The 26,902-nt window shown below is 40.0% G+C and overlaps 2 protein-coding genes across 2 annotated transcripts in view; one reads left to right on the top strand and one right to left on the bottom strand.

The window, feature by feature from the left end:
- The window catches only part of OGFOD3 (2-oxoglutarate and iron dependent oxygenase domain containing 3), a 61,455-nt gene extending 59,769 nt beyond the window's left edge, over positions 1–1,686 (top strand). Inside the window, exon 9 of the mRNA XM_088133429.1 lies at positions 691–1,686. Coding sequence (XP_087989555.1) covers positions 691–827 — 137 coding nt within the window. The 3' untranslated portion in view covers positions 828–1,686. The remainder of the gene's footprint in view (positions 1–690) is intronic.
- On the bottom strand, positions 707–22,699 carry LOC103058014 (urotensin-2 receptor-like). The gene is made up of 2 exons (XM_025173954.2): positions 21,403–22,699; positions 707–859 (listed from the first exon to the last, which is right to left on the bottom strand). The coding sequence occupies exon 1, from the start codon at positions 22,547–22,549 to the stop codon at positions 21,467–21,469; it is 1,083 nt and encodes a 360-aa protein (XP_025029722.1). The 5' UTR covers positions 22,550–22,699; the 3' UTR covers positions 707–859; positions 21,403–21,466.
- Between the last annotated feature and the right edge of the window lie 4,203 nt (positions 22,700–26,902).

Here is a 26,902-nt window from a genome sequence, read left to right as displayed (position 1 = left end):
TAAGTGGTCTAGTAGTCTATTTTAATATGGGGAGATAGGATTCTCTACATATTAAAGTAGCTGTTGGGTAGGTTTAGTCTAGAATGTAAGAAAAAAGATAAACCAAATCTCTGCTAGAAGGCTTCATTCTAGAAAAGGCACAGAGTTGAATCAGGGGTAGGCCATGCAACACTTCAGATGGTACATGAAAAAAAAAAATGCTTTGGGGTCCACAGGAATGCTCATTTAGCACTTGTTGGCAACTCTTTAAAAGAGCTGGATCTTTTCTCAGAACCACCATCTGTAGCAGCTGATTCCAGGACAAGACCTATTTGGTTTAAGGAGTTGTTGATAGGGGTTACCTTTTCCCCTTCAAAACCAAAGCAATGCAGAGTCCTAATCAAGAGTCCTATTCACTAAGACTGTGCTCAAAGGAGGTTTGTTTGTTTGTTTGCTGTCCTGCAAAAGAAACCTTTCTTTTAATAATTCCAGAACTAAGCATATACACATTTAAAAAAAAATACTTATCAGACTTTCTTGTACAGCAATATTTGGATCTGGGAACAGGGTAGCTTTACCATCAGACAACAGTCAAATCTTGGATGGTTGATGTCCCTGGATGAGTAGCTGATGATAGCATCCTAGGAATCAGTAGTCAGGTAAATGATCTGCATCTTGTTCCCCTCCTGACTATAGATTCTTGTTTTGCAGGCCGGGTTTCCTTTTTCACATCTGGCTCAGAGAACCTCCATCATGTTGAAAAGGTCCACTGGGGCACTCGTTATGCCATCACCATTTCTTTTACCTGCAATCCTGACCATGGTATCAGGGATCCTGTTTTAACGTAACAGGCAGCGGCCAGATGGATTGGCAAGAGAAACTGTGCGGGAGGGAAAAAGAAACGTTTAAATTACCATGTAAATTCCATTGAATTTTGTGTGAAGTAAATTGTCTATGTGTGTGTGTTTTTCTTTTTAATTTCGTTTCCTTCTAAGTGTTGCAAAAACAGTGCCTTAAAGTCCATATTTCTAAGTTTCCTATAACATTGCTTTTATAAGTTAGTAATAAAAAATGATTCGGCTTTTCCTTTCCAACTTCTTAGGGTACTGCACAATAGGGCTGGAAATACTATCATTCCATCATTTAGTAGTCACTTCAAATATTCCTTTCATTAATTTGCAAAATCACAATTTGTGGTGCCCTATGAAATATGTTGACAGATCAACTCAGGAATATATTGCAAAGAAGGAGTTTTGTCATGCCTTGTTCCCAACCCCACCAATCCTTCATCTTTCCACGGTGTTATTTATATTTTGGAAAAAAACTGGAACACCTATGAAACAACTGATTTATAGCCTTAATCATTTGCAGTGTTACACAAGAGTATCCTGCAATTCTGTGGACATTGCAAAGTATCAGGTTTTTGTTCTAAATCCTTGTTGCAATATGTTCCTCCTTGGAAGGAGCCACATGCTTTGATGATTGGAAATATTATCCCTGTAGAAACCAGTTGTATATGATCTGAGCCATGATTTCACATAATAAACAGGAAGAGGATGCTGTTCAGAATAAATAAAACTACTGAATAATGTGCTTGATAGTGTGTCAATTTCTCTATTTGCCTGGGGAAAAAAAGGCTCATCAGCTTGTTTAGTCTTATTATCTTAAAGTCCATTAAAATTTGCCTTGGAATAAACACTGTCTTGGCTGGCTCAGTTATTCAATTATCAAGTAGTGTAAAATAACTTCAAAGTCCTCTAACAATTCAAGATTTTTTTTTTCTGAACATAAAAATAAAATTGGCAGAGCTTAAAAAATAACATTTGGAATTGAAACAATAGGCTTGACTCATCCAAATTGTACTGCAATTATTAGAATAAATATTTCAGTGGCATCCTTTCTGCCAAAGGAAAAGTTTAAGAACTTCTCTAGATTGTATATTCTTTAACTGTGGGAAATGTTTTCCAATCAAGTTATATAGGAAAGTGCTTTAAGTTGAAAGCATTATTTTGCATCCTGTCATATTATGAGTGACGTTTTAATATATGAAATGTACATTTCTCAGCATAAAAATCTCATAAGTTGTGAAGAAAACATAAATGCAGCTCTCCATCCTACCCTTAACAGTCTCCATCAGACTAGTAGTTGGGACAAGCCATATTTACAAAGTTTATCCACACCAGTGAGACACCTTTCACACAACAGTTCTTAAGGATTAGATGTTAAATGCTCATCAAGTTCAAAGTTTAACAAATTCAGCATGATCTGACACACAGAACTCTGGTACAGGTTTTTTGTATTGCAAGCCATGTATGTAACATTTCAATCTTTAAGGCCTGAAGGAATAACCATGTTTCAGTGATGCCTGGAAAACCAGTAGGGAAAAGACCATTTGTCTAAGCTGCTGTTCCATAGAAAGGGAGTAGGAATTGAGAAGCCACAGTTCCCTGGTGATGACATTCCCTGGTGAAGACATGTGGAGGGAGCCCATTTTACCTGATTGTAATGGATGGGCAGATACTATTGGGAGTAGGCAGTCTCACACATATCCACATTTTGAGCCATGGAGGTATTAAAGGTGATGGCAGGCATCCTGAATTGTGCCTGGAACCAATTGGTGCAGCTCGTGGAGTACTAGTGTTAAATGGGCGAGTTGGAATTTCCCGGTAACTATTTAGATCAACTGTAGCTTTCAGAAGCTCTTCAAGGGCAGTCCCATATGTAGGATGTTGCAATAGTCCAGTTGAGAGGTGACTGAGACATGAATTGTGGGGTCTTTGGTGTTCTCTGAGCTTGGCTGTTTGCTTGCAGGCATTTCATTACCCAACTAGGTAATATCAGTGCTGCAAGCAAACAACCAAGCTCAGAGAGTACCAAGAACTCCACAGTTCAAACCTGAGCTACTTATATTCTCTTCCACTGAGGCATGAATGCCTGTGAGTAGAGCTTCTCATTCAAGGAGAGGTGGTAACTGGTGAACAAGATAGAGCTATGTAGGAGGGCGGAGCTGGCGTCGCGGCGATACGGCGGGCGATCCTGGGCTCCCAGGATGGCAGCCGATATCTCCTCTCCCGGACGGTCCCGATGGACCTAAGCCGTCCCGTAGAGATGGCGAACGCAAAGGGCGCGTCCCGCGGATCTCAGGGACGCCGCAAGTCCCAGATCGATCCGGGGAGAAGCTCTTGAAGCCGGCGGAGGAGAGGCAGCCAAAAATGGCTGCGAAAGCCGGGACAGCTCCAAAGGAAGATGGAAGAGAAGGGTGTCAACTGGGTGAGATGGACTTTTACTATTCAACTATTCTTAGAGAACACCTTAAGTAACTTAAAGAGATTTTTAAAAGTGAAGAAAAGTGGATTAAGCGGCGAGATTGAACCCTATTAAAAAAAAGAAGGGGGAGAAAATTTTTCTTTTCAACTTTCCCTTTTTAGTGGAATTGACAAGATGTTTTTCTTTTAAAAAAAATATATTTTTAACTGGATTGGCTTTCTCTTTTTAATACTCAATAACTCTTTATTTTAAGCCTTTATTTTACTAAGATTTCTTTATTGTTATAAGAAATTTATATCTTTTTGACTTTGAAATGGGGAAAGTGGAGTTAAGAGAAAGTAAATGAAAGAAAGTTGCACTGCCATTTAGAGGCGCGACTTAGTGCTTTTTTTCATTGTGACGCACGCTCAAAGACCCTGTGCTTTCTAAAAAGATAGTGGGATGTGCATGTTTATACAGGTGCCATCCGTAACTATAAATAAGAAAGTGGAGTTGAAAGCGACTTTGAAAACATTAAGATGGAAAGTTTGAGCCAGTCACAAGAGCCTTGATTAGTGGCAGTAGCTCTTTTTTCTGCTAGAAGCTCTGCTTTGCTCTCTATTCCCCCCCCCAGATGGATTTTTTTTTAAAGAGGCTTAGCCTTTTCCTTCTTTTCCTTTTCTTTTTATTTTTCCTTCTTTTTTTTTTCTCTCCTTTTGCTTCTTTTTTTCTCTTATTTTTGGCAAGAACAAAGATAAAGAATCCTTTGACTCAATGAAGGTTTATCAAGATAATAGACTATACGAGAAACACAATGCAGAAAAAGATCTTTAAACTATTGAGGATGACTATAAAAAATTGGAAGAAGAGCTGCAGAAATTCTCAAAAAAAAAAAAAAAAAAAGAAAAAAGATATTAAAGCTAAAATGGACTTAATTAAACATAAAACGGGATCATTGGAAAAGGAAGAAATAGTACAAGAAATCAGAAACATTAAACGGAATTATTGTGAGGCCTATAAACTGAGAATTAAAAGGGTTAATCAACTGATAAATGAAGAGAGACAGATTTGTTCTTGGCACTGAGGGTGAGAAAAAGATTATACAAGATTATAATGGAAAATCGTACTAAGAGAATGTACAAAAAGAAGAAGTAAAACAATATTGAAAGAAACTATTGCAGATGTTTAAAGAGAAAATCAGGGGAATATAACAATGATGGAACTGACAGAAGCTTCCAAAAACAGAATGTTCAAAAGGACACTTATTATTGCTTTCTCTTATCCAATAATATAGAAAAAAGGAATGAACAGCCAGATATTTTGGGATATTGAATGAAAAGGGTGAACTCAAAATTATGCAAGCGCTGGAATAAAGTATAAATTTGAGATATATAGTTAAAAATTGTATAACATGTAGTGAAATCTGGTTAGAACTGTAACTTGGTTAGAATTGTAATTGATATTGTAACTGATATTGTTATGCAGGAGGAAGTTATTCAAAATTATGGAATGTGCAGAGATGAGTTAAATTGAGATTTGAAATTAGAGTAAGAAGATAAGCAATTTTATATGACACGGGATTTGTTTTTATTAATGATTAGATGAGAAAATATAGTAATGTAATAGATTAGGAAATTTTATAATAGAAATTTGATATTAATTATTATATATATACACATATAATAGATAGATGGAGATGTATTACTAATCCTATTGAAAGTTAAAATTTTTTGTAATATATGATTTTATAGATTAGCTATGAATGATTAACAATTGTTAATTGATAAGTATACAAGTATATTTTGAATAGATGATATGAGAATTTAAGATTATGAAAGGGGCACCAACGAGTTTAACTGGTTGACACACGGTATAAAATGGAAGATGCTTTTTTATGCCTTTTTATGTTTTTGTTTGTTTATGTTTGTCTTGTGTTTGTTGTAAAAATAAAAAAAACATTATAAAAAAAAAAAAAGATAGAGCTATGTAGAGGCCCTCCTGGCTATGGTTACCATCTGCTCATCAAGCAAGAGCTGTGAGTCCAGAAAGACCTTCAGGTTATAAGCCAGTTCCAGTGTAACCCCCATTGAGAACTAAACACGGTATTTGTTATTGGATTCTTGGCTTCTGAACCCAAGGCCACTCTGTCTTGCCAGTACTGTATTAATCCTACTCCCATTTCTCCCCATCTTGAAGCTGGGATGGCACTTTGACACCATAATTTGTTAGGCCTGAGGTTGCGACAAGGACCAACAGGAATGTCAGGACAAATTTGTTGTTAAACATTGGAAAAGGATGTGCAAAACATTCCATAAACAGAACAGCTGGCTTGGGGTGATCATGCTCAAACTGAAAAATGTACTTCAGGGTTTAGGTCTCAACATGAAATGTCTGTTTTGTTCCAGATATAGACCAAAAGATTGTGGGCAGAAGTGGTAAGGGGTTAGGAAGTGGGAAACAGCCAAAGCTGGGGTGGTGGGTCTTGGATATCAGATGCACAGACATGAGTGTTGACATAGGATAGGCGCTAGGAAGAAGGGGGTTAGGTGAACAAATGCAGTATGCCATCCTGGGACATTAGCAGTGGCTGAGAAAGAAAGGGATGTACAGTGTTTCAGAGTCGGTACCTCCTTACTTCAAAGAGGTATTTTCCTGAGATTCACAGGTATCACGCAGTCCAGGAAAAGAAGTGGCTTTTTAAAAGAGGTGCTAACAGGTGCAATGTACGCACTTTTTCTGCTTCGGATCCAAAGCACTGTACAACCCTAAAGGGAAGGTACCGGGAAGATGGGGGGGTGGTCCATGCAAGTGGGAAGAAGGAGTGATTGCCTTACTAGTTCAATAAAATCATCCCAGGAGACCTCTGGATTTTGTTTTGCTGAAACATAGAAATAGCAAAAATATCCTGTCTTTTTCTGCTGAACCATGGCTGATCTCAAACAGTTTAGCAGAACTTCTGGAACCTGATGATTTGTTTCAGGTATGAAGCAAGACATTTTCTCTTTCATGAACAGTCCTCCTCTGCCTAGAAGAATGTAGACTCCTGCTCACTGGAGGTTTGTCAAATGTGACCTGGATGGCCACCTGCCAAGAATGGTTCGGTGAATTTCTGCACTGAGCAAGAGCTTGACTAGACAATCTGTAAAGTCATCTCAGGTACACACATTCTGTGAGAAAACAGAATACCTAATATGCCTTTAAAAAAAAAAAAAAAAAACCCTTATCCAGCCCACCAACTAACTTTTCCAGCCAGAGAAGCTGCCTGATTTGATTTCCACTGAACTATAAGACACTTGTCTTAAATTAGTTCATTCATTCATTCATTCATTCATTCATTCATTCATTCATTCATTCATTCTCAATATTAGCTATTTTATTCTCTCCCCCCCCCCAAAAAAATCTGATCAAGTTAATTAACAGGAATTCATGGTTAAACTATACAGGCAACTGAAGGAATACTTCCATATTTGCTAGACCGCTTCAACATTCACTTTGGTCAATGAGAAGTCAAGGGAAAAGTGTTTGGCTTCTCTCTTGCAGCCACTTGAGAATATGCTTATAGTGCCTCCTTCAAACAGAAAACGTGTAGTTGTCTGAGACAGTGACTTCTAATCAATGTGTTTCAGCCAGCAATTGCAGAGTCCTTGATATAGGATCTTGTCTAAAACCTATCAAACTTTTAGAGAAAACATTTTACTGGCACTTGAGATTTTTCTTCCCACTTGCTTCCTCTCAGTTTTTATTGTTTGTCCAGTTTTTTCTGGCAAGTTGCAAAGCATCCAAGTAGCAAGGAAATCTACATTATATATTCTGAATGCACTCTCATTCTCTGACAAGATTAGGGCTTTGTATTTCACTATAGATCTTCCACTCAAATACTAATGAGAAAATTGTTTTCTAAACAAAATTTAATTTGCTTTCCAGAGAAGAATTAAATTGTCTCATAATTATCATTACAATCATCTATGCCTGACTGACATAAATTCCTTTGGCATATGCAAACCCCAATGAACTGTTCCAAGATCTATTTATAGTTTAACTGACACTATTTAACTGATGCTCTATAGAATACATTTAGTAAAGAAAGCAAAAGTATTTATTTTTGTTCACCATCCATGTTGCCACCATCCATGCTGCTGACTTTAAGAGTTTTATTTCCACATGCTGCAATTTTTTTAATAGTAGACTGTGGATGTTTGAACGTACACTCAACCATATGATTTGCTTAGTCTTCTGCAGCTCTGGCATGATGTCATTGATAAATACAGAGAGTAAGAGTACATGCTAACAGCTCAGTCCTAAGTTGGCAATGAGAATGAAGCAGTATCTCCCTACTTGCATTGGAAAGAAAAGCCTCCCCCTTACCTAGGAGAGAACCCCTTCCATTCAAGTCAGTTGAGCTTTTGTTTTAATCACTTGGAAGAAAAACTGCTCCCTTTATCTCCCCTCCTGATTTGCCCCCCCTCCCTACATGTTATTTCCCCTGCATTTTCCACTCTGCATTTTCCACTCTGCTTCTTTATCTCTCACCGTCTTTCTCTCTCTATGCCAAGAGAGAAAAACACAGTAACAGTGAGAGCACTAATTTTCTGTGACAAGCTGTATCCCGAGCTGGCTGCCCCATTCATGTCCACTTTGACTATCTGCAGATCATTTTCCTGTTGATTCTGACATATAAATGAAGCTATATTTTCTCCAACTTACTCGCCTTAAGATATAGTGGTGGAGAATCCTAGGAGTTGTAGTCCAACTGTTTGGGGAAGGCTGCTATATAAGGTAGACCTTGCCCTAACATATCAAGTGCATGCCCACTGTTCTCCAGCACACATCCCCACGTACAAGTAGAATAAAATACAGGGGCTACCACACTAGATAGATGCAAGGCTGAAAGCTTGTTTACCTTTACAGCTAGTGGAGAAGGAGAGTGAGAGTCTGTGGAAAATTAGACCTCAGATGATAAGCAGCCTTTCTGGTTTGTGGCTGGGAAGAATACTATGTATTGTAAACATTAAAGGTAGGTTCTAATCTGCCGATTTAAGTTAAAAGTGGAATCAGTTGCACAGATCAAAATTAGCTTCCAAGTCACAGATGATCAATGCACCCCTTTATATTAAAAAAGTAAAGCCATATTATAAAGCAGTTGCAAAACATATGAAAAAGGAGGGGGGTTATTATTTTTTTATGATGGAGCCACACTGAAGCTCTTTCTCTTATCATGCTCAGGTTACATCCCATAGGAGATTAGAATAGAGGCGTTCTACTCCCTTCAGTAATTTGGTTCTCACTGATAATTTGCTGCTTAGATGCCTAATGCTGATTTACATCACCATGAGAATGTTAACAAGATAGTTGAAATCATACAACTTGCTTTGGATGGTTTTTTGTTGTTGTTGTTGTTGGTTTGGGTTGGGTTTTTTTGCCCTTGTTCACTGCTCTCACAGAACTGCCATACATCTCTCCTTTCATGCTGCCTAAGACAAGGACTATTTCACTTGTGTAACTGTGCTAAAATAGACACATGATTATATACATGGCTGTACATGTTTTCACATATATGCCCATACGGAAAACATCTCAGGAGTATTTTAAACCTCATTCTGCATATAATCCATTTAAAATTGTTGAAAAGTAATAGTTGCTTGACGGTATTCTCTCTCTTCCATGGGGCCTAATAGGTCCCTTTTATAATCACATTTTTAAGTATTAAAAGACTTAATGGAGTGATTTGTGTCTTTATGATCAGCACAATAATTACAGTGAAACTCTAATACTACTAAAGTTAATCATGTAAATTTTCTTTGCTATTTTAGCATAATCACTTGTTGATTCTGGCATAACCCTTTGGCACCAAGTCTCATTGGCTCAGAATTTCATTTGGATGCAAGCCACCGGCACAATAGCCAAAGTGGGTAGAAAGGATAAGGAAGAAGGAATTTTCTATGTTCCTCACAATGTTTTGATACATTCCAGATGTTTAAAAATGTTTTGCATTGAGCCAAAACTAATAGTATAATAGACTTTTCAGTTCTGGCTTTATGTGTAGGAGGTTACCATACTTAGCAGTTGTTTGTACGGGGTCTTTTCCTGTGTAATTAGAATATGGCTTTTATCCTTCTTGGTGCCTGAGAAGCAATATCAGAACTCAGGGCCTTGGAACATGTCCAGGGGCAGGTAACCCTATCTGCCATGTAACAAGGCTAGTTTTTTTTTTTTTTTCTTTTAAGTTTGCACAAGCTAAATATTGAAATTTGGGGTGTTTCTAGGCAGACAGCTCCTTATCAAACCTTCTTATCAAAGATGTCAAAAGACATCTTATAGCTGTCTACCTTTTTCTCTGTAGGAAATGGGGGAAATTCCAGTCCAAGAGCTTCAAACATGAAAAGAGTTAAGGAAAAACTAGCTATTGTGAATGACACTTCCTTGCTTGCTAGACAGGCTCAATTTGTCAATACACATTCAACAAGAAAAAGAGATGTCCTTTGTCCATACACAACACAGATACCCTCAGCCCCCCTCTCTCTCTGGGAGGTAATATAAAAAGTTTGGTTGTTTTAAATCTTGATGTAGAACTCATGCAGAAGCTGTGAATAGAGGATGGGAAAAGCACAGTTTCCCATACCAGCCTCAGTTCTGAAGTAGAAATTTAGAAAGTTCTAAATTTCCAGGAAAAGGGGAAGGGTAGTTAAAAGAAATCAGAGGGTTTTTCCTTTAAGAAAAATGCTTCGTTCTGTAGAAGAAGGTACATGTTTCTGGACAGGATTTAGACTGTTTTTAAGTTTCTCCGTGGCACTAAGTCAAGTTTATTTATTTTTAAAATTTCTCTGTACATGCTAATTAATTCCATGTAATTTCAACCTTTACCCATTTTTCAGGCTGAACATGAGGTTGTAATCATAACCTTATGATGAATTGTAACAAATTAAAATCCCTGCAACATTCCTTTCAAGATTCTGCTATGAAAATTCCGATTTGCAGTAGACCAACACCATACTGTAATCCGCTTGGAGCATTATATTTTCTTTTTGTTTTGAATGTTGGTATTTTGGATATTTAAAGTTTAAAAAGGTTTTTTACAGTTTACTTTTTCTAATAAATTTTGATTTGGTTTATCTTCTGTGAGATTGTTTAGTCTCCCATAGGGCAGACAGAAAGGCTGAAACCTCTAGTAATACACCTCTATGCTACAAGGCCATAAATTTATATTATTGAAATTACTTCCATTATGTTGAAACATGCATTATTTTTCACTATCTTTACAGGGTCATACTTATTCATTCACTGACTTCATTTCAGCAGTATATGTTTTCTTGCTTAGTACAGATATTCAGTATAACAAGTCTCTCAGCACAAGAAAGCCCATTCTTGTTGGACACTGGACAACCACAAGACTTCCAAATCTGAGATGTGGCAATGTCTTACAAGTACATTTCTGTCCAGACTGGCTGTCATACCCATTTCGCACCCTTTCTTCGTACTGCTTCTAGGCATGGGAGCCACTGGAATGCATTTCACCACCAGCCGTTTGAGACAACCCCACATTCCTCATCCTTATTTCCACTCAGAGAAACTGGAGCAGTGCTGCACTATTTGTCCAGTTTGCTATTTTGCTATTATCTTGGCAGACAGGAACCATGCTACAGTCAGTTTCACACCACAAAAGCAATAAAGATATTGGCAACTTATCTAAACCAAAACCAGGGCGCTTTGTGCATGTCTGCATAGGAACCAAAACAAGGAACAGCTCTCCAGGAAATTAACAAGCACAAATCTCTGAATTCAATCTGCAGAGAGAAAGAGGACACAGTGCTGTTTTAGCAACAAATGGTAACATTTTTCCCATGTGTCTATGCCATTACTGCAGCTTCCAAAAAAAAAAAAAAAGCAAGGAAAATCAATCTATCAATCAATATGGAATCAATCTCATATTGGTCCTGAACCAATCTCTACTGTCTTTTTCAATGTGTCACTACAGCAGCTTGCCAGAGAAGCGGATACTGCTATCCTTGTAGAGGCTGAAAATGTGATGGAAGGCATGAGCGGGGAGGATTCTGGAAGGGAGCTTCAAGGTTACAGAGGGGGGGAAGTGACATTCCAAGCATCTCCTCAGCCCACAGCTGGACTGTGTGAAAGTCAAGAGAAAGAGTCTGGCCCCTCCCTAAGGGCTTGATGGTTATTGTTGCTCTCGTTGGGGAATTAGAGTTAGTCTGGCAAGATTCTGTCTGTTAGGTGCAAGCTAATAAAGAAGCAGAGCTGATTTCCGGACTCTCTCGTGTGGCTGAACCTGACAGAAAAGTAGTATCTAACAACTCAACAGGAGTCATGCAACACAATGGACTAATGCAATTCCATTTTTTTCTTTTAAAACTGCCAGCTTTGGTCTTGGTCCTCATGCTAAGCTATTTCTGCTCAGGCAAAGGGTAAACTGCTCATGTACTAATTTGCTGGTTTGGTACTGAAAGTGTTGGACATTTGCACAAGACAGAATTTTTTAAGGTGCAAACGTTTTGTTTATCCTTAACTAAGCTTGCATCTACATTACTGTGGACATCTTGAGACTAGCAAGCTGTAAGTGGCTCTCAATGCCTTTTTTTTCCAGCTCCCAGAAATTTTGCTATCAATTTCAATGGCTAACTGCTAAAAAAAAAGAATTCAGTTTTCCATTATTTGGGGCAGGATTAAAAAAGAAGAAGTGAAGGCTTTATTTATGTGCAAAACCTCAAGAACCTTCCCTAACCCCAGAAAAATCACCCCTTTCAATGGCATCAACCACATCACTGTCTTGACCCCTGCAAAGTTGCCATCCTGACCTCACACCGCTTAAGAGATTCCCCCCCCCATTTCTTCTATTAAGAATTCACAGACTTCCAGTTAATTTAAGAATGCAAATAAAGTAGCTTCAGATAAAGTACATTCCTGGTGAAGTGCCATGTGCATCTCTTCCTATTTTGCTTTATTGTTCATGTCCTGATAGAAATAAAGATTAAACATCTTTTCCTAAGAGCATCCTGCTTCATTTACTAATGGGTGAACAATAATTCCAGAAGACAGTTTTTGTTTTATGAATTTTAATGCTTGGGTTTGCAGCTATGGAAGTAAAGCTCTGATTGAACTTTTTCATGCAGATTTGAGGTAGATTCAACATAATCTAGTGGAGAGATTCTGCTGTGTGTTAGATAAACCTGCAATCGGGTACACGGTTATCAGAAAATAAATTCTGCTAAAGACAATGGGATTTCATACTGAGTAGACAAGCACTGGATTGCACCAGAAGGCTTTATAGCCTCCTGCCTTCCTCTCCTTACCAAATTTATTCATTTATTAGATTTACAACCCAGCTTTTATTTGGGAACTTTAGGCAGCATACATAGCAATCCCTCCTATTTTTCCCTGCAGCAGCAGCCTAGTGAGTTAGGCTGGGCTGAGTATGACTGATACAAAGTCACCCAGTAAACTTTTTTGCTGACAACAGAGGTCAGCCTGCCCAGCCCAATGTCTTAACCACTATACCACACTGGCTGTCTAATGTACATCTTGAGACAAAGAGATTGACAAAAAAAGGTCCTGCAGATTAAGGAAGTTTGAAAAGTATTTAACCTATGGGCACTTCCAGAAAAATGATCAAGGGCTGGATAAGAATGTTCTAATGCATGCTCAGAACCTGGGTTAGTCCATTTTATTGAGGAATGCATGGAGACTCAAATCTTGGATTGCAATAAGGAATCCACTATCTGGAGCTCTATTCGCTCTATTCATGCCATCTGTAGTCTAGGCAAGAAACAACCAACACAGAAGCCTGTTCAGCTAGACCAGTGTTTCTCAACCTTGGCAACTTTAAGATGTGTGGACTTCAACTCCCACAACTCCCTTGCTCCCTTGAGGAATTCTGGGAGTTGAGGTCCACACAACTTAAAGTTGCTAAGGTTGAGAAACACTGAGCTAGACACTTCTCTACTTTCCACAAACTATTACCACCCCCTGTCCTCGGAGGTTAAATCTCTGGAGTTTTTGCAAATGCTTTTCCCCAAATATTTTTTTTGCTTTTGCTTATTCTTGGTGAAATTGCATCTAAGATATTTTTGTAGAATTTATGTCATAAAAGGCAGCATATCCATAATTCAAATAAATACATAGTAAATAATAAAGGCGATGGCACTGAATATACTTTGTTCGGAAATTGCAGAGCTGCATTCTTGAAGAATTTCAAATATCAAATTAACAATGAGTACTTAAAAGGGGGGAGAGAAGCAGTTAATACGCAAGGCAAGAAAACAAGGATTTGTATGAATGCTAGGAGAGCTGCCAGAGAAGCTGTGACAAACTCAGCAAATGCCTTTACGACATGGTTCATATGCTATTAATTAAGAACATGATCATTCACTCTTACCAAGTGGATTAGCATAAATGCTTGTCTTCCAGTAATTTTTGTAGATCTATTTACAAAGCTATACTAAAAAATATTAATGGACCAGCTGGGTTGATGATGCAAAATGTATGCAACAATTATTTTTTTCTTGTTTTCGGTTGGATATGAGGTCCCCGCCCCTTCTTTTTTATAAATTATATCAAGCCTATTTTAGGACTTATAGCTATATCTTTATTTGCATCTCCCACTCATAAATGGCAGGAAAACATGATATTTCTGGAAAATGGCTGCTCCGATTTCAAGGAAACTTAAAGGGTAGGGTTATCAGTTGTGGGCTGCAAGTATTGAAACAACCACTAGAATGCAACAAGATGTTAGAGTTTTGGGTGTTTCTCTACTGCCAACTAGTGGTCACCCAGAGGTTTTGCTGTCTAGGAGGCTTGAATCTAACAATTCCACATGCCAAAACACCCAAACTATTTGGAGGTTTGTTTTGGCCAAACCCAGAACAGGAAATAATTGGGGAGGGGGAGGTTGTTGCACCTGAGTCACAACTGGCCCAAGCAGATCAAGAGAACTTCATGGACACAATGCTTTCTTTCAAGTGCTAAAGCATCATGCAGCCATTGAAAATGTATAGTTTCTATATTCAGTTATGGATAGAGTATTTTACTTTAAAACAAACAGGAAAGGGAAGTCAAAGCTCCTGCCTGTTTTTCTTTAGAAAAACAAAAACAAAGCATCAGGAGAAATACAGCAAATTAAAATTAATCCTGATCTCCTTTTAAGATCAAGATAAAATATTCCATATATACTTAAAAGGGCTTGTTTTCTCTTTTCAGATGGAATAGGGGACAAATCAGTGGAGTTAGCAATAAAGAACAATCTCAGACCAACAAAGGAACATGCAGGAAAAAAGGGGATGAAAATTCAAAAAGCCCACCCAAACCATTTATTTTTAAAGGTGAAACAAATATTGCTACAGCCAGTTATTACTTCACACTTAAGAAATAAGAAATATATTATGTTTTGTCTACACGCACAAACACTGATGCAGAAAACTGCCGCAGGCATTCAGGTATTGAACCCCTCTCTCTTTTCCACCACATGAGGACTCAGGGATTGAGATTCAGACTGTCTGGAACATCGTGCACTTCTCCTGAATGAGCAGATGCAACCTGGGAGAACTTCTTCAGCTTAAGCTGTGAGTGGATTTGCAGGCAGTGCTACTGTATGCCAATGAGCACTTTTGCAGAAGTACATCAGATAGACCAGCTGCAACCCTTCTGGAGCTGTTGGATTTGGCAAGAGTTTTCTACACCTAGGATACAGCCTCTCCTTGATTACTGCAACAGAAGTATCCAGAAGCTGTGATTGGTGCAAAATGTAGCAGCTAGACTGTTAACTGTGCTGTAAAATCTGTACTGGCTGCCAATTACTTACTGGGCACAATTTAAGGTGCTGATTTTGATTTGTAAAGCCCTAAATGTCCTAGAGCCTGACTATCAAATGGGCCAGTTCTGCTGATATGAACTTCTCCAGCTATTAATAGCTATGTTGTTCCTATCGTCCAAAGCCCATTTTACTGGCCATATCTTGCACTGTTTCCAAGTGACTAAATACATTGCTGCAGGAGATGCATTTGGCCTCCCTATCCTCTTACCATTTAAAAAATATGTACAGATGCATTTTTTGTTAGACTTTGATTTTTAAATGATTTTATTCCATGAACATTAATGGTAATTTTGTAAAAAAAAACTTTTTAAATTCGTTGAGGTTGGGGAGGTTTATTGGCAGCACTCATCACAGTAGAAAGATGGAGTAAAGATCAATTATATCACATCTTTCTACTCTATATTAATAGATTCCTGCACTGTACAGGGGTTCGCCAAGCTACCTTCTAACCTTTACATTCTATGATTCCACGAAACAAACAATGTTTAGTTATCAGTGGATCCCAAGTCATGTTCCTGCAGGTACACAGTCTTCATGCGTAACAGCAAACACAGATGTTCCCATTTTTTTCCTATACCCATTTTAACATAGTTTGGTGAAATGTCACATACAGTGACCCTCATAAGCAAACCAATTACATCATTTAAGAAGGACTGCTTCACATATCATGAAAGTGACTTGGAAGATATAATGTAGCAGCTTTATCTTATGGTGTCAACTTACAGTCAACACACTAGAGCAGTGTTTCTCAACCTTGGCAACTTTAAGATGTGTGGACTTCAACTCTCAGAATTCCCCAGCCAGCACGGTAATAGTAAGACACTTTGAAAGCTGCTCACCACAAAAATCAGTTTTATCCCAAATAGACAAAACCATCTCTATGTAGACTCCATGCTAAAGAGCACATCTCACAGCCAGCTTCACCACTTCCCATCTAGCCCCGTGCGGCTCTATATTTCAATATAGGAACATCAGCAGGAGACCAGGCATTTGACTGCTGCAGCCTTCCATCAGAGAAGAAAAATCTAAATAGCTTCTTCTTAGTTTCCAGTAAGAGCGAGGCTTAGCAGCGTGGGGCTAGTTGGAAAAGGCCATCTTAATTCACCAGACAGTTGCTGGCTGGTGGCAAATAAGGGGGAGGGAATGGAATGCAATTATACATCCTTTCCAAATGTATTACTTCACAATTGAAATCACTAATACAGACACACGATGAATTATTAAAGATAAGCACATAAGAACAGGTCCAAAGACTTATAACTCTCCAGAAGATATTTATGAAATAAGTATAGTATTAAGCATGCTCTAAAAGAAAAGGGATATTGCTATGACTCAGTGATTTCAAATTACTTCAGGACTGTTATATCAGAAACAAATCTGATCATCATTAAGTCTAATTTCAGGAACTCAGTATCAGTCACTGTTGTCAACTTTCCCCTTCCCCGCAAATCTGTATTTTATTAACCTCTTTTTTTTTTATTGTCTTTGAGCGCCTCAGTGTTCTAGAGTCTCCAGAAAAACCATGATATCTAGCACATCTACAACTTTGGTCTGCCCAGCATACAAACCATTTAAAGTATAAGCCAACAAAGAAGGAAAGCAACCAGCACCACTGTTTGATAAGGGCACTGGAGAAAAAACAAAAAATAGAGTGTTACCAATAGAAGAGAATATATGTGGCTCAAGGCTGAACTGTGGAGTCCTTGGGGTTCTCTGAGCTTGGTTGCTTGATTGCAGATGTTTCATTACCCAGCTAGGTAACACTTTCAGTGCTAGAAGGGAGTGGGGTTTGCTCTCTGTTTATATACAGTAGCTTGCCCTGCCAGTGTAGGTGGGGGTGTGGTTTTCTCCTTGATAGTTCCTTGATTAGGCTGTTGTTTACTGATTGATTGTTTGTCCAGTGTTAATCCTAGTGTTAATCCCTGCTTATCTGGGTGTTGATTGCTGGCAAGGAGGTGTTCTGGTCTTTTTGCTTCCCTTTTATTGTCTCTTTTGAATAGTGTGTAAATGTTGCTTATCTCTATGTGCCTGTTGATGGCTGACTTGTGTGAATACCAAGCTTTCAGGAATTCCCTCACGTTTTCAGATTTAGCTTGGTCTAAGATGCTGACAGCTTCCCAGCTGAAACTATGGTTAAGTCTGTCCAAGTGTTGTGAGATTAAGGAGTTTTCATCGTGTCTTCTGACTGCTAGTTGGTGTTCATGGATGTGCTCTGCTAGCCTTCTGCCTACATAGTGGCTGTTACATTCTTACACTGTATGTTGTAGATGACTCCTGTTTTTTCTCCTTGGGCTACTGGGTCTTTTGGTTTACTTAAGATGTTTCGGAGGGCTTTAGTTGGAATTCGTACTACAGTGATGCCATGTGGTTGTAATAGTCTGTTGGTTGTTTCTGAGATGTTTCTGATGTATGGCAGTGTTATTGTTTTCATAGCTTGTGTTGGTTGCGTTGTAGTGGGTTAAGTGATCAGGCACTTTCTGATAAAGTTGCGTGAGTATCCATTTTATTGGAAAATGTTATATAGGTGGTCTGTTTCCTTTTTCTGCTGTTCTGGGTTGCTGCAGTGTGTTTGTGCTCATCTGAATAACGTTCATACATAGCTATAGTTTCTAGATACTGCATTACAATCTCTGCAATAAGTCCTGAGAGTGGTGATCCCATGGGTATTCCTCTGATTTGTTGGTGTATTTGTCCCTCAGACTGAAAATAGGTAGTGAGGCAAAGGTTGAAGAGGTCCATAATCCTGGGTATTTCGATCTTAGTGTACTTGGTTAGGTCAGGTGTGTTGGGTAGTACTGCTGCCATGGATTCTTTCGCTAGTTCCAGGTCTATGGAGTCTAAGGCTTGCCTATAAAGCCTTGCCTCTAAAAATTAGTATGTGTCAGACAGAAAGAGCAATGGCAGGGTGGAGTAGAAGGAAACAGGAAGATGAGTGAGAAGTCCAGGAATATGAATGAGGGCTCCAGATGGGCCCTGGCAGTCTCCTGGTTGGTGATGAAAGTGGAAGCCATGGGCATTTGGTAACAAAGAATGAGACCTTCAGCCACAGTCTTTGATTTGATTGAGATGTTCTCCTTTGATTGTTCAATAAGGACCAGGACTAGCGAAGAAGAGCAAGGCAGTGGCTTCTGAAGCAGAGACACTTAGGACAATGAATAAGGTTGAAGAGGTCCATAATCCTGGGTATTTCGATCTTAGTGTACTTGGTTAGGTCAGGTGTGTTGGGTAGTACTGCTGCCATGGATTCTTTCGCTAGTTCCAGGTCTATGGAGTCTAAGGCTTGCCTATAAAGCCTTGCCTCTAAAAATTAGTATGTGTCAGACAGAAAGAGCAATGGCAGGGTGGAGTAGAAGGAAACAGGAAGATGAGTGAGAAGTCCAGGAATATGAATGAGGGCTCCAGATGGGCCCTGGCAGTCTCCTGGTTGGTGATGAAAGTGGAAGCCATGGGCATTTGGTAACAAAGAATGAGACCTTCAGCCACAGTCTTTGATTTGATTGAGATGTTCTCCTTTGATTGTTCAATAAGGACCAGGACTAGCGAAGAAGAGCAAGGCAGTGGCTTCTGAAGCAGAGACACTTAGGACAACATCAGTTTCATAACAGTTCAAGTATTCCTGTAGTCTGTGAGGACTTGAAATTTTGAGTTAGGACAAACAGTGGCAATGAACGATGACTAATATTTAAAAGATGAACTGCCATTCTTTAATCTGAGTAAAGAGATCTATTGTTACAATTCAAAGGGGGAAAAGATCTCATATATCATTTGCACTGGGTGATGGGGAGAACCTGGAGTTAATAGGAAGGAATCCCAGGAGGTAGGGAAATAAACAAAGAATTCAGAGGCCTTGGGGCTGAACAAAAGCAGCAGATAAAAAAGCAGAAAAAAGTGTAACTGGAAAAGGTAGAGGCCTGGGAAGAAGTTAAGAGTAAACATGTAAAGGTGTAGAGCAGAAAAAAACAACATGCAAAGTGTCAGAAATAGGAAAAAAGTAGAAAAACTAGGGTGGGGGGTAGTTGAGAATGAGCTGAAAAAGATAAAAGTTGGGATGAGGGGGAGAGAAGATGCCTACAGTTAGCCAAAGGGCAAAGGTGTTATAGGCAAGGCTTAGACTCCTTAGCCAGGCTCCAAAGGAGTTGTAGGATTGTTAGCCTCCTATTCCTTTAAGGTGGGGATGGATAACCTTAGAACCCCCAGGGCCACACACAGCCTAAAAGCCTTGAGCACAGCTGCAAAAACCCTTTAAAAGCTGTCACCAAGTTATAATTATTAATGCAAAAGAAAAATAATCAAATATGTGGAGAATAGTGACATTAATCTCAGCACATGACAGCACTTGCTTAATCTTGTCTAGGTTGGGAAGCTAAGCAGGCTGGCCCTGGCTAGGATGTGGATGGGAGATAATTAAGGAATACCAGGTCTATGAGTTAAACTGGGAAACTGAAAAAAAAAAAAAATCCTGTAAGGAGACAATGGCAAATCAGTTCTGTACTGTTGCCAAGGAACTACAGTATATGGATGTATCCATGAAGTCACCAAGGTGGTGAGCTCATCCTGAAGGAGACTTTACCTTTTAATTACATTTATTCCAATCATTTATTTTAGATGTAATTAAAAATCAAATATAGCCCTGCAGGCTACTCAAAGACCAAAGGTGGACCTTGACTTTTAAAAAAGTTGTACACTTGTTTTCAGAGAAGCTTTCTCTCACCATCATAGCTTAACCAATGCTATGTCAGCCTGTACAGTAATAAAGCTTACTGCATCCATGACTTGTTCATGGATGAAAGGGCCAAGCTGACATGCATTACTGAAACCTGACTGGGTTTGGAGAGGTGAGGTGGGATCTCCCCCTGAAGATGTGCCCTTCCAGATTTCAGTGGCAATTCCAGGGCAGGGATGGGTACATGGCTGTGGTAATCTGGAAGTCTCTGGTGATCTTTAAGGATGCTGTCACATATAGCCGGACGAGAGACCCTTTGCATGAAATTGAGCCATAAGGATCAGTTAGGGCTGCTGCTTGCCTACCTTCCTCCCTGCAGCATAGTGGTGTCTGTGCCTCTTAAACTATTACAATTATTATGTGATTTGTGCTAGCATAGTCAGTTGAAGAGGGCTTCATCTTGCAATGAACTGATTTAGGATAATACTAATACTGTACCAATAATAATACTTGCAATGACATTAGAGGTGTGTTGTTTGGGAACATGAATATGCATGTACTTTCATATGCAGATGATGTCATATTGCTGGCTGAGAACTAAAATTATTACAATAAATGTTGGCTAAATTGTATGACAAAACAAAGTGTATGGATGTGAAAATTAATGTATCAAAGGCCACCATAGTTGTGCTTGACAGGGAGAACTGAACTGTTGCAAGTTATACATAAATGATGAAAAACCAGAACAAACTGATACTTTTGTATATCTTGGTAGAATGTTTACTAAAGATATTGAGTTCCTGAAATAATACTCTTCTAAAAGACTAGCACTTGTAGAGTAAAATCATTTATCCTGCAATAAACTTTGCCTAGCCCATTGTCACTGCATCATTAAGGTTATTATAGCCATTGTTTTCAAAATACTGACTGTAAAGTAAAAAACTACGGTGGGTGCACCCTTTGGAAAGATTACTATAGAATAAATCAACAAACATGTAAAACGTTAAGCACTGTACTACACAACTAATACATACATACTTAGGAGTAAACGGCACTGAGTTCAAAAGTACTTAATCCCAAGTAATTAAATATAAGATTGCAGTTTAAATTGGGGATCTTTATTATTATTTTATCTCTGAAAGGACCTTTAAAATCATCTACTGTATTAAAACATTCATGCATAAGAAAACAACAAAACTGAGACATATGTGATACAGCCCTTTTAAGATGAAATATGTCTCTGTGTATGGATAGGACTGGCCCTACATTAAAAAAAAAAGTTATTTCTTTGCTAAGATTTATATGTGCTGACTCATATGACTCCAAGGTATTAAAAAAAAAACCTCTGCCTAAATTAAGGTATTATAATAGTTGCTCTCTCCCATTTTCTACAACCTGAGAGCTTTTTATATTACGGTAACACTTACTAGGAACTATCTTAATGAATAAAAGAAGAGCTTCTTGATTTATATGCTTAAATTTACACCAAAGTCTTATGGCATGTAATCTGTGTCACTTCTAAGTTAACACATGTTTAAAATTTATGTTTGAATTTTAAAAAGCACATAATCCTATGTATACTTTACAGGGGAGTAAGATCCACTTTAAAGAAAGTTTGTTACTGAGGAAATAAAATTGCTTTCTTAGTTCACTCTGGGAAAACTTCAGAACAGGCCATCCACATGGGAAACCTTACCTTGCTCAGGCCCACCTGGACGGTGCTTGGAAACTGCTCCCAACAAACAAGAGGGAGAGAAAGTTCATTTGCAGTCCTTCAACACAGCCATGCCCAGGCCCTCTGTCCCAGACTCACACTGAGTGCCTGAAGAGGATGATTGTCTCCAAGAACACTGCAAGTTGGAGCCCTTCTTGCAAAAGGAGGAGGTGAAGCGGTAGAAGTTCCTATGCTGGTTTCGCAGATACTCTCGGTAGTTCCTAGTGAGCAAGATATAAAGAAAGGGGTTGATGCAACTATTGCTATATGTCAGGCAGGTGACCAGGTAGTTGATATACTTCTGGATGTGGAGCGGCAGCCCGAGGGGACCGTGGTAGAGGGACACCAGCTGCCAGATCCAGAAGGGCAGGAAGCAGGCCCAGAAGACCAGCACAATGGTGAAGACCAGGATGAGAACTTTCTGGCGAGGAGAGCGCTTGGGCTCCGTCTTGCGCGGTGGGTTCTTCTGCGACTCCAGGTAAGTGGCAGCCAGGCGGGCGTAGAGGCAGCCAATGAGCAGCCCTGGGGCTAGGATGCTGGTGCTGAAAAGCACCGTCAGGTAGAGCCGAAAGGCGTCGGGGCTCCAGGTCGGGGCACAAATATGCTTGCCATCGCCGCTCTGGCTCAAGGTGACCATCAGCATCATGGGCAGGGCAAGCAGCAGCGAGATGCCCCAGACGGCGCCGGCTGTGATTTTGCGGAAGCGCTGCGCCCGGTACCGCATGGCCAAGGGCCGGGTGACGGCCAGATAGCGCTCAGTGCACATTACGGTCAGCGTGAAGATGCTAGCGTGCATGGTGAGCAGGTCCAGGCTGAGCAGAAAGCGGCAGCCCAGTTCGCCGAAGTACCAGTCCTGCGCCACTGACGTGCCCACGATGAACGGGATGGAGCACAGGTACAGCAGGTCGGCCAGCGCCAGGCTGGCAATGGAGCCGGACAAAGGTGCTCCGCGGGCACCCCGACCCGAGCGCCACAGCAGCGCCAGGGTGTACACGTTGCCCGTCACGCCAGCCACACACATGACAGAGAGGACCGCGCCAAAAACCCAGGTCGCCGCCGCTTCCCCCCCGTTACCCGTAGCTGCCTGAGCAGACTCGTTGCCAAGCCCGCCGCTCAAGTTACGCTCCATTCCGGGCGCACGCGGAGCAAGTGGGGCCAGTCGCCTCCCCCCGAACTTGCCGCGCGCTGGCCGCCTCCTCCCGCTTCACCGACGGCGCTCCGGGCGGCCAATGGCTGGGTCTCCTCCCAAGTCTTTCCCGCCCCGCGCTCCGCCGCGGCGGCGGATCCCTGGGACGGGTCTCATTCAGCGGGCGGACGGTCGGAGTTGAGACAAAGCTTGAGTGGTCGAGGCTGATCGGGAAGGGCAACTGCACTCGTGGGAGGGCGTTGGATTCGTGGGGCTGCGTTGTGCAAATTTATGGGGCTGACCTGCTCCTTTCTCGGGAAAACAAGCCGCCTCGGAGGGCAGTCTACATGTCTACTTAGATTGCCTTTGGGAATCGCTCTTCTGCAATTTCATTTACACTCTTTGCCATTCACCTTTCCTCTGAGAGCTAAAGGCACCGGGCAGGGCCATCTCCACTTTACTGCCATAAAAAGCTTGTGAGGTATGTAATTTGACTGAGACATAGCGGATGGCCCAAGTCAGGTATTATGGGAGGAGAGCTGTGTTAGTCCATGGTAGCCAAAATTCAGAAAGAGCCTGGCAGACCCCTTTTAGACTAACATTGGCTTATGACTTATAATAAAATTAATTAGTCTAAAAAGGTGGTGCCAGGCTTTGATTTTTGAACAGCTCGAAGTCACCTAGTGTTCCCCATGAGCTCCATAAGCATGTGAAAATAGCCCTCCAGGATGAGGCCAAGGCTCATCCTGGTCCAACATTTGGTTTCTCACAGTGGCCAACCAGAAGACTTTGCCATGCTCACAAGCAGGAGATGTTGACATGCGCCTCTCTTATTGTTACTCCCTTTCACTTGCTATTTGAAGGCATGCTGCCTGCCCCCAACTCAGAGGTATTCTTTAAGATAAATAGCTTTTAATGCACCTGTCCTCCAGGAATCTATCCAACCCTCTTTTAAAGCCATCCAAGATAGTTTTGCTTCTTTGTTTTTTGTGTCTTCAAGGCAGTCAGTTTTGACTCCTGGTGACTGCCTGAAGAAGTCCCTGCAGTTTTCTTGGCAAGATTTCGGGAGTGGTTCACCATTGCCTCCTTCCTAGGGCTGAGAGAGAATGACTGGCCCAAGGTCACCCAGCTGGCTTTGTGCCTAAGACTGGACTAGAACCCAGGGTCTCCAGTTTCTAGCCTGATGCCTTAACCACTAGACCAAAGTGGCTCTCCAAGTTATTGGCCCTCAGCAAATTCCCTTGTGGTAATAAATTCCTATGATTAATTATGTGCTGTGTGTCTGTCTCCTTCCAAGCAGCTTCCATGGATGACCCTGTCCCTAGTGTTTTAAGAGGGGGAGAAAAGCTTCTCCCTGCCCACTTTTTTGATGCCAGGGGTGATTTTATACATTACAGTCATGGCCTTGCTCAGTCATCTGATTTTACACACTGCAATCAAGTCCTCACTAATCTTTTTTCCAAGCTAAAGAGTCCCAAACGTTTTAGCATTTTCTTGCGAGAAGCCTGTTTGGTTGCCTGCTTCTGCGTGTTTTCCACTCTATTATATCCTTTTTCAGATCTGGTGACTAGAACAGAGTTTTCCTGATGTGGATATAGATTTGTATTACAACGCCAGCAGTTTTATTTTCAATCCCTTTCCCTAATGCTCCCTAGCATGGAATTTGCCTTTCTTTACACTTGCTGCACAATGAGTTGATATCTGCACTGAACTATCTGCTATAGCCTTGAAATCTTTTCTGGGTTAGTTACAGACAGCTCAGCCCCCAGCACTGTATGCAGAAGTACCTTGAGCCTTATATTTCACTAGTGTACTTCATCTAGTCTGTCTTCTGAATTCTGACCCAGTCTGAACAGTTTTAATCTCCTGACATTTTCACTGACGAAGTAGTAAGTTAGGGTTAGGCAATAGAATACATGTTAGATGTTTTGGGAAAGCCAGTTTGGTGTAATGGTTAAAGGCACCAGGCTAGAAACTGGGAGATTGTGAGTTCCAGTCCCTCCTTAGGAATGAAACCAGCTGGGTGACTTTGGGCCAGTCACTCTCTCTCAGCTCTAGGAAAAAGGCAAGGGCAAGCCGTTTCCACAAATATTGCCAAGAATACTGCAGGGACTTTTCCAGGCAGCTGCCAGGAGTCAAGAGTAACTTGAAAGCATAAGAAAAAAATGCTTTGGACTTCACTCCCCTGGGACCCAACCAGCATGGTTAATGTTAAGAAACTGTGGAAAAGGCAATCTAAAATAACAGGAAAATAACAACATGCCTCTTTCTGTTAGAGCTTTGTTACATGCATCTGTACCAAATGTAATATTTGCCCTTCAGATTTCTGAAAGTTATAGACTTAGGGTATTAATGGGAATGTAGTTATGAAAAGTGGGTACTGGACTTTCTTGAAGTCTAACGTTTCCAAGTCCTCACTGGTCTGTACCTTTTCTCTTGAGGTCTGCTCTAAAAAGGGGTCACCTTGGTCTCCTATGACTGCAGGTTGGAACCAGCATGACAATTTATTTACAGTAAAAAAAAAAAAAATGCAATTCTGCCTTACATTTATATGGAGGAGTGGGTGCTAACTATTTTTGCACGGGTGTTTTTCTGCTCACTACCTGTTAAGAAGATTTTAAGGTAGACAAGTATTTGACAAGATATATAAAACATCTGCCCTTTGCTGGTCAATAAAGCAGTCTCTTTTAGTGCAGCCAGATAAAGAACTTCACTGTTAATTAGAACAAAATGCATGGTACACTTACCAACCTTAGGGGGAGAGGGGAGAAATAGGGATTTATTTTATAATTATTCTCAATTATTATATTCTGGGGACATTCCAAGCTGGACCTAGAGTGTGGTAGACAGTTGGTAAGATTGTGGAGCGACCGGCCACAATCAACTTGTCCTGAAGAACTGATTACTGAGTACAGGTTTTCATTGTTGTATCTGTTGTAAAGATGTCTGTCTCTCTCTTCTTTCTTCACTAAATGTAAAATATAAACATAGTTATATTTTAGATAAGATCTTTCAACAGGGAGGCAAGTGTATGTCATTCATTTGTATCTATGGAGAATATTATAAAAATAACTCAGAAACAATATCCATTATCAACCTTCATTCTTGATATCAAGTCTTATTATCAAATTCATTATGTGTGACTTCTTAATAATAATAGAAACAACTTTTGGTTCCAGATATTAGAGTTCTATTAGATTATAAGTGCCAGCATAATATGGCAGTGTCTTCATACTGTCTTTATGGCTATGCATCACTTCCTCAGCTCCTGCTTCTTTTAACTGGAATATACAGGTGTCATCTTTATTACATGGACTAATAGACAGAAGGTCTTGAGCAAAGATTTATCAGAATTGCTCAGGACATTCTGCCACTAATGCCACCCTTGAGCAAAAAAATGGCAAAGGCCACTTTGATTGTGAAGCAGCTAAATTAGAATGTATTAGAAGATTGAACAGCATTTCTAATGGATTAAACAAAGACCAAGGTCTTTTATTACACTCTGTGCATTAAATAGCTAATCAATGCATGCCTATAACATCCAACAATTCTTTTGTTAATAGCCATTATCTGTAGATTATTTGCACTGTTTGTGCTTTCTACATTTTATTTCTCTCTGACATTCCTTTTATTATTCCTCCCTCCTCCACAGCAAAGTTTATACTGTTCTCCTCATTCAGGATAATATTCCATGTATTCAATGAAGCGGATAATGATCCATGAAAGCTTATATCGTGATAAAGCGGTTAGCTTTTAAATGTTACAAGAATGTCCGTTGTCCCTTTTGTAAAGAAGAGTCTAGCCGAGTTCAGTTTAGAATTCTCCCAGCCCCAACTTTTTCTTAACTATTCCCTTTCAGCCAGTTCACTGAGCATCTGCTAGTAAAATCAACTAATTTCTAGGGCTATGGTTCACTTCAGATTTGAGGGCAAAAAGATGCTTCTGAAGATGTGGGGTCATGCACAAAGCACCTATTTGTAATTCCTTGGGGAGAGAGCTGACTGCTTTAAAAAGTTAAAGCAAAGAAGAAAACGTTTTTAGTTTGCAAGAAGCAGACACTTAACACTGCAGTGTGCTGTATTAAAATTTTCTTCTTTGTTGTTCAATTGTCCTCATTCAATCTGATGAAAAAGAAATTGCTTCTCCCCACCCCAGGAAGAACATTTCAACAAAATGTTCATGGATGGTTGGTGTAATTCTTAGCTACAAGACGACCAAGGGGCATGTGTCTATGTCCTAAATCTTTCCAGCTTCCTTGGCTTCCCACACCGAAATTTAATCCCAAGGGAAGATGTCACCAAGAGGGAAGATAACTGCCCAGAGTTGCTAGGAATTGGGTGGCATATCATTTATTAT

The sequence above is a fragment of the Python bivittatus genome, unplaced genomic scaffold, assembly GCF_059951505.1.
Source record: "Python bivittatus isolate LINGU-HERP-01145 unplaced genomic scaffold, Pbiv_v1 ctg000080_np1212, whole genome shotgun sequence".
NCBI lineage: Eukaryota > Metazoa > Chordata > Lepidosauria > Squamata > Pythonidae > Python > Python bivittatus.
This window is presented reverse-complemented; position numbering and strand designations above follow the sequence as displayed.